We start from the raw sequence: 14,757 nt of genomic DNA, 5'->3' as shown, positions 1-14,757 counted from the left end.
TATCTCTTCGGTGCTTTTTTCTACATATCTGCTTTATTTTCCTGACCTTGACTGATGTGAGCTCAAGGAGCTTTCTTTAAAAATGTCTAATCAATAGTTGCTGCTGATTTGTTCCCTCTTTCTTTTTCGCCCAGCAGAGACTTGATTAAATATGGGTGCTTAACAGATTTAGCAAGAATTTGAGTGAGATTGTTGCAAGAAATTTTGAAGATAGCCCAAGCTTTATGGGCGAACACAAATATTAAGTACATTTACATGGATGGCAATAATCAGATCCTAATGCAATTAAGACAATACTCTGATTAAGAGTCCACCATGTAAACAGCAATTTTTGATTACCTTAATCTGACTAAAGTCATAATCGAAGTAAAAAGGAATTGAATTAAGATGTGGATTCTGCCGATTTTAGTCACATTATTGAAGTGCAATACAGACATTTAAACACCTTACCAAAACAATTACCATCGCAACACAATTTTTGCTGCATTTTGTGACAGGATAATCTATATACACATGGCTGTTTGACACTATTCTCTGCACCTACAGAGTCAGTGAAAAACCACAGACACCTGCATTGCGAAATGCAGAGTTTTTTCCCCATACGGCGTGCAGTATCAAACTCCATTAAAACAACACTCTTCCAGCAGTGCATACTCGTATCCAATATCTGGTGTGTCACAGGGGGCAGGAACGAAATGTTCCTAAATGAAAGTGAAAGTGCCAAACTGCAGTTAAAGTCGACAAATTAAAAATTAAACACCCGAAATTACATGAAATTAATTGAGATTTCTTTGGGGACAACATAATTGTTTTATGTTCAGTCTGCTTACTTTTGTTAAATTGACTTAAGCAATTTGTGTTGGGCAAACATGAATGAATTGTGTGGTACCTTGTATTTTGCAGTATTTAGTTCATCCATGAACATGATTTCTTCAGGAGTAATGAAGTAATAATGACAACCTCTATGATTCCACAATCAGTCATGAAATCTTCAAACTATGTCTTTGCTTGCAGTGAATGCATGCCACCAAGTGGCTAAAATTACATACAAGTGATTTTTTTTTAAGTACATACAGTTGAAGTCAGAATTATAAGCCCCCCTGAATTATTAGCCCCTCTGTTTATATTTTTCCATTTTCTGTTTAATGGAGAGAAGATTTTTTTTAACACATTTCAAAACATAATAGTTTTAATAACTCATTTCTAATAACTGATTTATTTTATCTTTGCCATGATGACAGTAAATAATATTTTACTAGATATTTTTCAAGACACTTCTATACAGCTTAAAGTGACATTTAAAGACTTAACTTGGTTAATTAGGTTAACTAGACAGGTTAGGGTAATTAGGCGAATTATTGTATAATGATGGTTTGTTCTGTAGACAGTCGAAAAATAATAGCCTAAAGGAGCTAATGATTTCGTCCTTAAAATGGTGTTTAATAAATTAAAAACGGCTTTTACTCTAGTTGAAATAAAACAAGTAAGATTTTCACCAGAAGAAAAAATATTATTAGACATGCTGTGAAAATGTCCTTGCTCTGTTAAACATCATTTGAGAAATATTTAAAAGAAGAGAAAAAAAATTCAAAAGGGGGCTAATAATTCTGACTTCAACTGTATATTGTGTTAGAGTTATTGATCATTGTTGTCTGCAAAATAGATAAATGGTACCTCTTTGTATCTATAAATGTTGAAAACAATTGTGTTGTTTAATATTTTGGTGAAATCGATAATACTTGTTTTCTAGAATTATTTAATCAATGGTATATAAAGAAGAATAGAATGTGTTTGAAAAAATTTTTTATAATGTAAAAGCATTCATTCTGAGTAATATATATTTTTTTACAAATCATATATGGAAATTATAACTCTTACTGTACTTTTAATCTAAGCCTTTGCACTGTAAGTCAGTGAAGCAAATGTAATACTGCCATCTAAATGTGTGAGTAAAAAAAAAAAGAGCACAAAAGCTTGCCAAGTGCCAAATCAAGCAGAACAGCATCAGACCTACTGCAGTTTATATGATGTAATGATAAATGATGTATTATAGTTTGGGGAATTCCATTTGCAAGTTATGCACAAGTGACTTTAACATCAATGCTCAAAAACATCTAAACGTTATCATGTGCAACGTTATCATGAGCAGATGTGAGCACTGATATAGCGATGAACAGATTGAGAAGTTTTCAGTTGCTCTGGGGACGTGTGTGCATGTGTGTGTTTGTGTGTGACCCAGCAGAATGACGTCCTGCTGGTGCTGCAATAAAACCTTGTAAGAAGTCAGAGGAAAAATTGTGTCTGTTAATAAAACAGAGATATTGACAGATTCTTGCCTCACAAATGAAGCAGGAACAGCAGTGAGATAAGAGAGAGAGATGTAATTCAACCCACTTTAGCAATATAACGTGAACCGTTTCTTCTCTCCCGCTTTATTTATTAGTCATGTGATCTGCAGTGACAGTCGATGCATTCTATCCTGCACCTAAAGGCGGTATATTTTGGGGCTGGAATTTGAGCGATGATGCCAGAGTTGGTGTCTAGCTGTGCCCTTGTGCCCCCCAGCCCAACTTGAGATGGATTCCTGAGCCGCAGGCAGAGACTGCTACAGCCCATCGCTGACTGAAACCCGATACCTCCAGAGCCGAGCACAAGAGAGTCCGCTAAGCTCTCCTTTATATCGTGCTAAGTCAGGACAGACTGCTGTTTTATTGTTGATTTTCTCATCTGAATGGGAGATGGGTGTCAGTGTTCTGCTTGAAGACTTTGTTAGGAATGTTTAGTTTGATTTAAGCCTCATTCTCACAAACGTTGACTGATAAAGATATTTATTTATTCATTCATTCGTTCATTTTCTTTTTGGCTTAGTCCCTTTATTAATCAGGGTGGCCACCGCGGAATGAACTGCCAACTTCTCCTGCATACGTTTATACAGTGTATGCCCTTCCAGTACTAAGAAACAACCATACATACTCGCACTATGGCCAATTTAGTTTTACCCAATTCACATATACCGCATGTCCTTGGACTGTGGGGGAAACCAGAGCACATGGATGAAACACGTAAACACTCGTAAAACATGCAAACTCCACACAGAAATGCCAACTTAATGTGAGGCGATTGTGCTACACACTATGCCACCGTGACGCCTGATGAAGATATTATTAAAAATTAGTTTTTTGATGGTGCTGTCCAGACATTTGGTGGCACAGTGGCTCAGTGTTTAAGCACTGTTGCCTCACAGTAAGAATGTTGCTGGTTCGAATCCCAGGAGGCAATTTTGTGTGAAGTTTACATGTTCTTCACATGTTTAATACCAATGTAAATCTCACCATTCTATCAGCAGTTTGTGATAGACTAGCTATATGGAGTGTTTTGCTGCATACAGCCTAAAAGACTGTGGTTTTACGCGGTTTGGAAGATGGATTGAGAGATGAACGGGTGGAGAATTTTTACAAGTTCACATGAATAGTACACTAGCTTCACACACATTTACACACATGGTATGTCAGGTAATGGCATTTGGTTTAAATCAAGGAGACATGAGACAGATTTCACTACACTACTGATCTAGACAGAAAGTATGACTATCAATCAAATTCACTGCAGATTCATTTCCCGAACCCTTTCTTCCCATTCACCACACTGATCTATGTCATCTGCCAGCCGGATAAATTGACATATAATTGCCAATTTTGAGATTGATATCAGCAGATAATCATCCTCACTTGACTGATTAATTTTTCCTGAATAGTTGCCTTTATAGTTGATGATGCAAATGAATAAGAGTATTGTAAAAAGTTTGGCTGGACAGTTTTTTTTCCCTGAAATTTATTCTGAGGAAATTATTATTTTATTCAACAAAAACGCAATGAAATTAAATTATCATAAAGAACTGTTATATTATATTATATTATATTATATTATATTATATTATATTATATTATATTATATTATATTATGTTATGTTATGTTATGTTATGTTATGTTATGTTATGTTATGTTATGTTATATTATATTATATTATATTAGATTATATTATATTATGTTATATTATATTATATTATATTATATTACATTACATTATATTAGATTATATTATATTATGTTATATTATATTATATTATATTATATTATATTATATTATATTATATTATATTGTTCTATTTAATTCAATTTATCTTCATTTGTATACCGCTTTTACACTATAGATTGTGTCAAAGCAGTTTCACTGAATTGAAACTGTCATTTCAGTTTTCAGAGTTTAAGTTCAGTTCAGTTCGGTTAAGGTCAGTGTGGTTTAATATTCGCTGCTGAGAGTCCAAACCAATGGTCCAAACACTGAAAAGCAAATCCATCGATGCACAGCTCTACAAGTCCTGAACCATGCAAGCCAGTGGCGACAGCAGCAAAGAAAAATGTTTATCAATTGGTGGAAGCGATGGATAAAAAAAACATTTCTACTATGGTTGTGTTGTTGCGTTACATTATACTCTTATATCATACTCTTATATTAACTCTTTTAGCTAATAATATTAATGAAATATTAATGAAAGTTTGACAGCTGGTTTTATCAGTTTGGTTTTCACATTATATTATATTAGATCAAATGAGGTGTGAAGTTTTTTACAGTGTGTTCAATGGACACAGTTACAACCAATATTAATAAAATTAATAAAAAGTATAAATAACAATATCAAAAATTATTAATACTATATTTTTAAAGTATCATACAAATTTTAAAAAGATTGTTATTATTAATATTATTAATAATAATAATAATAATAGTAATAATAATAATAATAATATGAAATAAAAACTGACCTTTTTATTGCCAGTTTATTAGATGCTGATTTAAATGTTACAAAAATTGGCATTTTCATTCAGACAGCACTACCTACGCCCTATTATTGGCATTTTATTTTATTGATTCATTATATTTGATTTTATTGGCGGTTCATTCCGCTGTGGCGACCCCAGATTAATAAAGGGACTAAGCCAACAAGAAAATGAATTAGTGAATAATGAATGAATTTTATTTTATTTGACTGGTAGAACGACAAAATCAGCATTAGAGTAAAAACATATAAAAATGTGTTATACTGTATACATTGTACAAATTAAATGTTATTTTTAAGCATTCTTTCTCAGGGTTTTCTCTAGGATTTTTTCCAACTGTGGCCTTTCACATAGATCTACCAACTACCTATGGCAATATTTGTGCAGTATTACAAGTTGAGATGACATTCATGTAATACGAGTATGCAAATCTCTTTCCTTGCGCTCCGATTTCCTTTTTTCGTGCACAAAACTTCTTGCACGCCCTCTCAAATATACGTTGCTCATTTATGTACAGAGTATGTCTCCAACATTTATTACATTTGCTAGGAATATTTATGAATGTCTCCAATAGATCTACAGAGCGGCAATAATGCGTCCTGAAGTAAAGTGAAACTGCTATAAATCCAGCAAGATAAAGTTATTGGACTGCATGCTGAACCATAGACCTTTATCTATAAATAAAGTATAATTATGGAAACTGTGTTTATCTTAAGTGAAAGCTATGCCGTGTTTGCTGGCCTCATGCATCACGCACCTGTCAGTCAATCAGTCATCAGGTCACCCTAAAGGGTTAAACAAATAACGCACAGCACTACTACGGTTACAGAAAAGTTTGCGCTGCTATAATTCACTTACCTTTTAATACATTTTTGGTGGGATAATAACCTTCTATTAAAAAAAAAAAAAAAAACACGACGGAATGTTTTGAATGAGAAGCTGTAATATAGCCATGCCGGGATGAATTGTGGTGTGGCGCCCCACCATGGAAGAACGAAAGCAGTGGAAACCATGCTTCTGTGTAAAGCCTTTCACTTGCATTGCCTCTAGCATCTACAGTAGGAGTTAATGGGTGTGTATTTTGTGTGTTTGCATCTGTCAGGTCTGACCTGTGGGGCTGAGCTCTCCTTCACCCTGGAGCCAAGTGACATCATCGCGGTCCAGCAGCAGCCTCTGATGCTGCACTGCCAGGTAGAGGGAATCCCACCCATCAGCACCCAGTGGAGGCGTAGTGGAGCCCTCGTCCAGGAGGACCACAACTATGTCATGTTCACCAACGGCTCACTGCTGATCACACACTTCCAGAAGATCAAGACTGATGGCTCATCGGATGAAGGAGACTATGAGTGCATCGCGCAGAACTTCTTCGGTCTGGTTGTGAGCCGAAAAGCCAGAGTTCAGGCTGCTAGTGAGTAAAGTTTCTGTGGCTTGTAATTCAGAGATGACACCTTGTTGTTTAGCTCACACTACACTACTACCACCTGTTCGTTTCAGTGCGCAAGTGCTTTTAAATGGCAAGCACTTAAAAGTGAAAGTGTCTCAGTTTTATAGAGAGCTGATATAATTGCGAGCAGTTGGTGATTAAAATTAAATTTTAATGCGAATCCATCTGTTTTAAGAAGAATAGACTGCCGTTGGTGATGATGGAAATAAACCTGCTTTAGAGTTATTACTGTATATTCCATAATTCTTGAGCTCATTTTTAATAAGCTTTTTTTATAAGCACAAAACAGAGATGCCCAAATTAGGGCCTGTGGGCCATCCCATCTGAGAAGAGAAGGAGAATGATGTGGAATCGGGGATGGTTAAAACAAAGTCATTTTTAATTTAATGAGACATTTTGTTTGTTTGTTTTATTGTGAAGCTACAAAAAACTGAAATGAAACATTTAAAGTGAATCAGTTTTTTTTTTTTAAGTACATGCATGTACTATCACGTGACAGATAGAAGACAATGCAGAGACATCAGTAAGCAAGTGATGGCAAAGGCAAACTAGTGTATTCAGCATTGATTCCACTTTAAAAATTTTATCATTGTGAAAGAAAATTTTGGAAATTAACAATGACAACATTAATGTAATATAGTGTAGATATATTTACCTTCGGCCCACAGCTCATTATGATATTTGGTTTTTGATCCTTCATATGAAAAAGTTTGGGGACCCCTGCACTAAAAAATACATAACTACTACTGCTACTGCTATTACTGTACCACCACTACCAATACCACCACCACTACTACTACTACTACTACTACTGATAATAATAATAATAATAATAAAAATAATATTACATCCCTAATCGTTGTTTATATCAATTATTTTACTTTTTTTGTTATTATAACTTTGTATTTACTAGCTATATTTACTGTAAACAATACTACTACTACCAAAATATCAAATAATTATTAAATATCATATATATTTCTTTACAATTTAAAACAGCATCTCATAAAAAAATCTTGCATATACCATAGGAATGTTATAACAGAAAAATCTTGGTGGTTTCAAAACCTTGACTTTTCCAAACCCCTCTATACCCTGAAAAATGGTTATTGTCCCATGCCTAATGGGGTGTACTCATTTATGCTGAGCCCTAACTATATATTATATTCTTATCATGCATCAAATGTTCTGCCAGAGTAAATAAAATGTCTAGATTCTCCACTACTGTAGATTGTCCCGTGAATCTGCAGTGAGTTTGACAGAAGCCTCCTCCAGATCTGGATCCTCCACAGAGCACACAGTGTTCAAGCTCGGCGTGACGTTCACTCGGGCTACATTAACTTTGGATGAACTGAACACGAGGGACACAGGGGGCTGCAACAAGCCATTTGATATATGGACAATGGGCGCCTTCTATTTCTTGAGATAAATTGGCTTGTAGGATCCAGTCTGGCTTTTTGTGCGCTCCCGCTCGTGCTAGTGTTGTGATTTATACGACCAAATCTCTGGCTCTTGTATTGAACTTAACCATCAAACCAGGCCATGCTGTGCTCTTTTCGCACCGCTTTTGTCGCTGTCACAATAATCTGGAGTGCTGTTGTTCGCCCACTTGCTGCTCACAGGCACCAAGACTAAATTTGCTTTTCTTGGTCATCCATACCCACCGTGGTCCCGTATGAATCGTGCCTTGTTCTTGTCCGGCTCTGAAAAGTTGTTACTGTATTGTGCTTCTGATTGGATTTTCATAAACTCAGCATGCGTTTATGCCAGCTAAAGATGACTTATTATCATATGTCCCCCTCTCATGCCGTCCACAATGCGTTTGATCTTTTCATCCAGATGCTGGATTTAATGTAGAAGAAAGGGCCTTATGGAGGCTTCTTTATGTTCTCTTTAGCGGTTAGCAGGAGGTAGCCGTGTTGTAAATAGTAGCTGAGGGGAGAGAGCAGAGTTGGTCATTAAATGGATGTCAGCCGAGTGTTAATTTGAAAGCGCACTGCAGTGTTAATGTGAAAGTGTGTTTTTGTGATGATGTGAGGAATTCGGGGGCCGCTTGCTGTTATTATGTGGTGCTTGAGAACGAATAAGCTCTTAGCAATCAGCCCTTTACGCATGAACTTCAAGCAATCAGGAGTTACAATCACCTGTTAACTTGCAATGATAAGAAAAATTTGAATATTTCACCAAACTTATTGTTATTGTTTATATGTATTTTTAACATTAGAACTACCTAAACAGATCGTTTTTAAATTTTATAATTAATAACTTTATAAAAAAGGTCCGTTTTACTACAATACCCTGCCTTTTCTTAAATGTGTGTATATGGCATTTGAACATTGTTTTTTTTATTCAAATTACTAAACATTAACAAGTATTAATACATTGAATGGCCGTAAGGCTTTCCATGCTTTTTAATGTGTGCTTCTATTGCCTAAAAACTTAATTAAATTGATGACAAACCTTTAAAGCTTCTAAATTTTAAAATCTCAATAGTTGCTTTGGATGTAAATGTAGCATGACACAAATTTAGTTTGGTCAGAATGACCGTTATTGCCATTATTTTAGTAGAAACGGTGGTAAGCGGTGGTAAGCATATATGTATTTCTTTACAAATGATTGATATTTATGGAAATGATTATGTAACCTATGTATATAAATGCATATTTTGTAAAATAGAAATACATGTTTTATGATGCACATTATGATGACATTGCAGAGTCTCTACTTGACAAATATCTTGTCATTGATTTCAGTTGTCAGAACAACACATAGTAACTTGACTTCTAGTTGATCATTTGGAAAAGTGAGAGAAGGTAGATTTTTCCAATTTTTTCTCCAATTTTTCCCACATAGACCAAAGATTCTCACAGAAATCAGTCAAGTATGGTAAAAAAAAAATATATATATATATATATAATGGTTTGGGGTTACATTCAGTATGGGGACATGCGAGAGATCTGCAGAGTGGATGGCAACATCAACATCCTGAGGTACCAAAACATTTGTGCTGAAAGTAAACAAGGTCAAGGTGATCCAGGATTGGCCAGCCCAGTCACCAGAAATGAACATTATTGAGCATGTCTGGGGTAAGATGAAGGAGTAGGCATTAAAGATGAATCCAAAGAATGTTGATGTAATCTGGGAGACCTGCAAGAACGCTTTCTTTGCCATTCTACATGACTTTATTAATAAGGTATTTATTAAGTTACTAGATACATTGCAGAGATGTATGGATGCAGTCTTCCAGGCTCATGGGAGTCATATACAATAATATTTCTTTTTTTCGCTGCACCATGACTTTATATTCAAATTAATTCATTCTAATTAAATAATTAAAAATCAAGGCATGATGATACTGAATGATCAACTAGAAGTCAAGTTATTATTTGTTCATCCTAAAACTTGGATAAACGACAAGACTTTTATCAGATAGTGTAGATATTTCTAACATATTTGGTGAAAACATAAAGTAGCAATGACTCTGTTGTTTAAAGAGATTTTCTAATAGTATTTTAGTATTAAATATGTACCTTCTGTCCCAATTCGGCATTGTTTGCCAGCTTGCATACATAAATAGACACATGGATCCATCGCACACATGGTCTGAATGAACAGTTGGCGGGGATATTGAGCTCTGTGTGTGATGTGGTGTGGTCAGCGATGACATGCCTAATTTAACATCTTTTTATCGACCGCATCATACGTGTGCAATTGATTCTGCCTCCGTAAAGCAAAACAGTGTCCGCATACGTGCATCTCTGTGGCCATATTGTCTGACACAGAAAGACATCTCCGCCTGCGGTCTTCTCACACACACACATAGAGGCAGCCCATACTGTGCCATATCTGAGCGCAGCAGTCCATTCGTTGGCCTTCTGTGTGTGTGTTTGTGTGTAATGTGAGGATCGTTGACTCTTGCATGCACACACACATGGTGAAGTGAGACTGGCACACTGTGTGTAGACGGTGCACCGCTGTGTTGCGGTACACACTCTGGCTCTTCTCCCAGTGGGCCAGTGGTTACCGGCTGGCCTCTGAAGTTCCACCGCCTCTGCTGCGCCACAGGGAACAGTCAGCTCAGCTCGCTGGACACGGCAAACCTTTAAACCCCCTCTCTGATTGGTAAAGGTCAGCGCATAGTTACTGTTTTGCACCTTTTTTCGATTTCTCATCAGGGCCAGAAAGGAATATGTGTGCTTTCTGCATAAATTACAGGCGAACAATAGCTGGAAGATAGAGTGGGATGCAAATCCAATAGCATTGGAGATGGAGATTCATTGTCAGGCTAAATGATTGGCAAGTAGAGCTGGATGGATAAGTATAATGAAGAGCACGCAGATAAAAGCTTAATTTTATCTTGGAGAATGTTTCTTTGTCGTTTTCGCACAATTGAAGTGATTCGTTAGCTATACGTACATTCAAAGTCCAATAAGGTCTACAAAATAAGGAGGTGCCGGTCGAAAGACCGCTAATTGGAATCATTTTTTCTGTCAAATTATTCCCCCAATTCATTGAGGCTGCTAACCAATTGAAGAATCCAAAGCCCATCAACACATCTAATAGAAACCATACTGGGGAATGAGGAGGATACAATATCTGAAGACTTTAAATGCAAATACCTCTAAATGGCGTCTGAAATTTTCCTGTAAAATGGGCATTTTTATCAGGTTTAGTAACATCACTTTTATGGCAAAAATTAGGTCCTTTTCCTGGTCTTTAAAGTGAAATATCTCAACATAAACAAAGGAGGCTGAGAAAATGTTAATTTTTGATAGAAATTTCAGATGACACTTAGAGGTTATTGCATCTGAACTCTTCATATATAGTTAAAGTCAAAATTATTAGCTCTCTTGTGGGCTCCTAGATTTTTTTTTTTTCAATATATTTCCCAAATGTTGTTTAACCGAGCAAGGAATTTTTCACAGTATTTCCTATAATTTTTTTTATTTACAGTATTTCCTATAATTTTTGAATAATGTTCTGATGAAAGTCTTATTTGTTTTATTTCGTCCATATTAATAGCAGTTTTAAATTTTTAAGTGATTTTACTCAAATCTCCTAACTGCGATAATTACGGTACGAGATGGCATACATGCATGTTTTGTTTCAAATTGTACAATCCAATTTAAATGAAAATGCGCTCATTCTGCAGTACGTGGTCGCCTTTGATTTTAAACATTGATTGTACAATAGAGATGGTCTGATCAGGATCTTCACAACCGGTAAAGACTGCTGATTAACTGCCATACCGATCATTTTAGAATCATGTACTGTTTTTATGATATTACAGGGCTAACCAAAACATAAACTCTGTAGGGATGATTTGCTTATAAAGAAGCTTATAAGAACATTTCAAATTAAAGATAACTGCAAACCAAAAGATTTTTCCCTAATTGTTGAAGCTGAGAAATACATCTCTTACTTATTATTTCTAGACTTTTTGTTGTTGAAGATGAGAGAATTCACAAGAGCACAAAATTCAATCAGTGCATTCTTAAGCATGTGCATTCAAGAAGACTCTGGCTTTTTCATCGGTGACTAATCTTGCACAACTTGTGGAAATAAGGATGAAGCGATGTTTAAATGACCGAATGAAGAGATGACCGCATATTTTAGAGGGAGTTTTCAGCCTTTTAGTGTACTGTGTAATTTCTGTGCAACAAATGATATGAAGTAGAAATTGCTTTCCTTTTGCATTAGTGATGGTTAGTTTAAAATATAAAGATTTATCTATAAATATTATTTTAGGTTCATTTGAACAAACTTAAATTGATTTCAGGCATCATTTTGTTAATAGTCCAAATAGCGCATTGCTCGAGAAATACGTGTCTGTCAGAATTCTGAATGTGCATCTTCATTACATGAAATTGCAGTCCATTGTAAGAAGGTGTCTATACGGATCATTGTGGTTTTATTATTTAGTGTGTATTTCATTTACTGACCCACAGACCTTATTTCTGTGTGTGTGTGTATGCCATATAACTGCACTCAAGACCAGCTATTATATACTTTCATGCTGAAACCCCATTAGCACAATATATTCTCTTGTATAACACAGGCTCCAGCAATAATAGTCGGGGTGCATACTTCTTATTTGTCAACTTGTGTGTAATGGATGATCCCAGCTTTGGTGCATATTGATCAGCGCTGTAGGATCACAACTGATACGAATGTCACTCAATGACCTTTTGATCCTCTCTCTGAAGAGTTTGAGCACTGACAATGGGCTCCATCTTAATGAAGCATGTAACCACTGTTTGTATGGATCTTCCTTTTATTGCATGACCCGCTGTTTCTGATATTTAAGTGACATTACAGGTGAAAAGGACTTTGTGCGCACTTAAAGACTCTAGTTTCGGGTAGGCATGGGCCGTTATAAGATTCTGATGGTTTGATAATCTTGAATAAAATTATCACGGTTTCACGGTATTATGATTAATGATCTAAAATATGTTCTTTTTAAAAGTCCGGGTAAAAAACAACAATTTTTCCCCCTTTTTCAATACAGTATATTTTATGTTAAGAAACATTTAAAATATTTTGCAACAGTAGCTAAACATGTTGGGCTAAATAATTCAAATGAATCATTGACTTCTGCTGTCTTCATTAGATTCAAAAACACTGATTTCTTAACAATTTAAAATGGTGTCCTTGGATATCGTTTCTGCTGAACATTCTGCTGGACACAAAAAATCTTACATATACCATAGGAATGGTATAACAGAAAATTTATGCAGTTTTAAAACCTTGACTTTGCGGTATAATTTGATAATGCAATCGTCCCATGGCTAGTTTCAGGGTACCTGTGCTCAGGACATAGCCTTTTCATCCATAAATCCTAAGAAGCATATAGGAGACTCTAAAATGAAGCTGTTCTCAGCTTACATTGATACTTGTGTGTGAGCAAACTTAAACCCTCAGGCCTTCAACTGAAATCAATCAGACGGTAATAGTTTCTACAGATGTTTTGCTGGAGATGGAGTTTGATCTTCAAGTCATTACATGGGTTTTGTACAGACTGCCTTGGGTTTCATATGATGACATGAAGCAAAATCCATAGTTGTATTCAAAGTCATTAAATTGGGTCTTTCTTCATTCTGTCATTTGGTTTTATGTTGTTCTCCGTCGTTTATTATTCTGTTTTGTCTGTGTGTAGTGGTGCGTTCATGTACTGTACCAGACTAGTAAACCTAAAACAAGGACGTTCTCTCATGTTTTGGAGTTTGTGTTGAGATTTATGGTTCTTATATACTTAGGCCCAATCCCAATTCTATTTTTGTATTCCTACCCCTTCCCCTTAGCCCTTACAATCGAGGGTGAAGGGGAAGGGCTTCAAAATTTTACCCCTAAGAATTGGGACAGCACTACAGCACCTGCACACGTCATTATATGTCATCCCAATCTCATGCTTCATGTGAGATCAGCCGATCGTGACTGCTGTAGTGATTCCGGTTGTGTTATTTTTTGGTATTTATCTACAGGAAATCACTGAAGGCAACAATATCATGTTATCATAATAATCTAATGTGGCAATCGTAACTGTACTGTGCATTTACACCATGGCCATATTCATCTATGTAAACACAAGAAAACACATTAGCATTTTAGCAGACACTGTAAAAAGGTCATTCTCAGCCACTAGACTTTTCTGACTGGGTATTCGAGTGTCATCGAGTGTCAGGATGTTGTGGGACTGCTGTACTGGAGTCATGGTTATAGATTATATATAGCGAAATTTAGCGAGGTTTTTTTTTTTTTTTAGGATTTTTTTTTTCTAAAAAGCATGATGATAAAACATGAACGCGGTTATAAATATATTAAAACATGTTTTTGGCATAAAAATGCACATGACAGAAAATACTAATTTGTGGATCTCCTTACTTCTGGTTGCTGTGGCTGGTGTATTCTGGGAAATTTTCTTACCCCTTAGTTTCAAGTGTAGTCCTGAAAAATCTTCATTCGAAGGGCTATTCACCTCTTCCCTTTAGCCCTACGCCTTAAAGCTAAAGAGAATTGGTACAGCCCTACCCCTTGACGTGAACGCGCAAAACGAAGGGTGGGGGTAAGGTAAAGGGCTAGAATTGGGATTGGGCCTTATTCATCATTTTCTCTCGATAGCAACATAAATATGCAACTAAAATGACATCAGTGAGCAAACTGGAGTTAAGAAAAAGTGTGATAAAAATGATAATGGGGTTCTGGTTGTTTGCGCAAACCCTGCAGTGGGCCATCCAGGGCAAATCAGAGAACGTTCATTTATGTAGCACTTTATACAGTAGATTGCTTTAAAACATTCAGTTTTATTGAAATATTATATAAAAAAACTCTGCCAGATTTGCTTTCAATTTGAATTGCTTGTCATTTTCTACTATAAGCATCTGTTTTCTGTTTTTATTCAGACATCTGACTTCAACTAACTGAACAGGGAAAATGAACTAGGGAAGATTTCTAAAAAAAAAGCAGAGCTAAAGCCG

General features: G+C 35.7%; 1 protein-coding gene across 1 annotated transcript in view; it reads left to right on the top strand.

The window, feature by feature from the left end:
- The window catches only part of igdcc3 (immunoglobulin superfamily, DCC subclass, member 3), a 119,352-nt gene that overhangs the window by 8,817 nt on the left and 95,778 nt on the right, over positions 1 to 14,757 (top strand). Inside the window, exon 2 of the mRNA XM_087261286.1 lies at positions 5,942 to 6,247. Coding sequence (XP_087117412.1) covers positions 5,942 to 6,247 — 306 coding nt within the window. The remainder of the gene's footprint in view (positions 1 to 5,941; positions 6,248 to 14,757) is intronic.

This window comes from Danio rerio, chromosome 7 (assembly GCF_052040795.2).
Source record: "Danio rerio strain M-AB ecotype USA chromosome 7, GRCz13ab, whole genome shotgun sequence".
In the NCBI taxonomy this organism is placed as follows: domain Eukaryota; kingdom Metazoa; phylum Chordata; class Actinopteri; order Cypriniformes; family Danionidae; genus Danio; species Danio rerio.
This window is presented reverse-complemented; position numbering and strand designations above follow the sequence as displayed.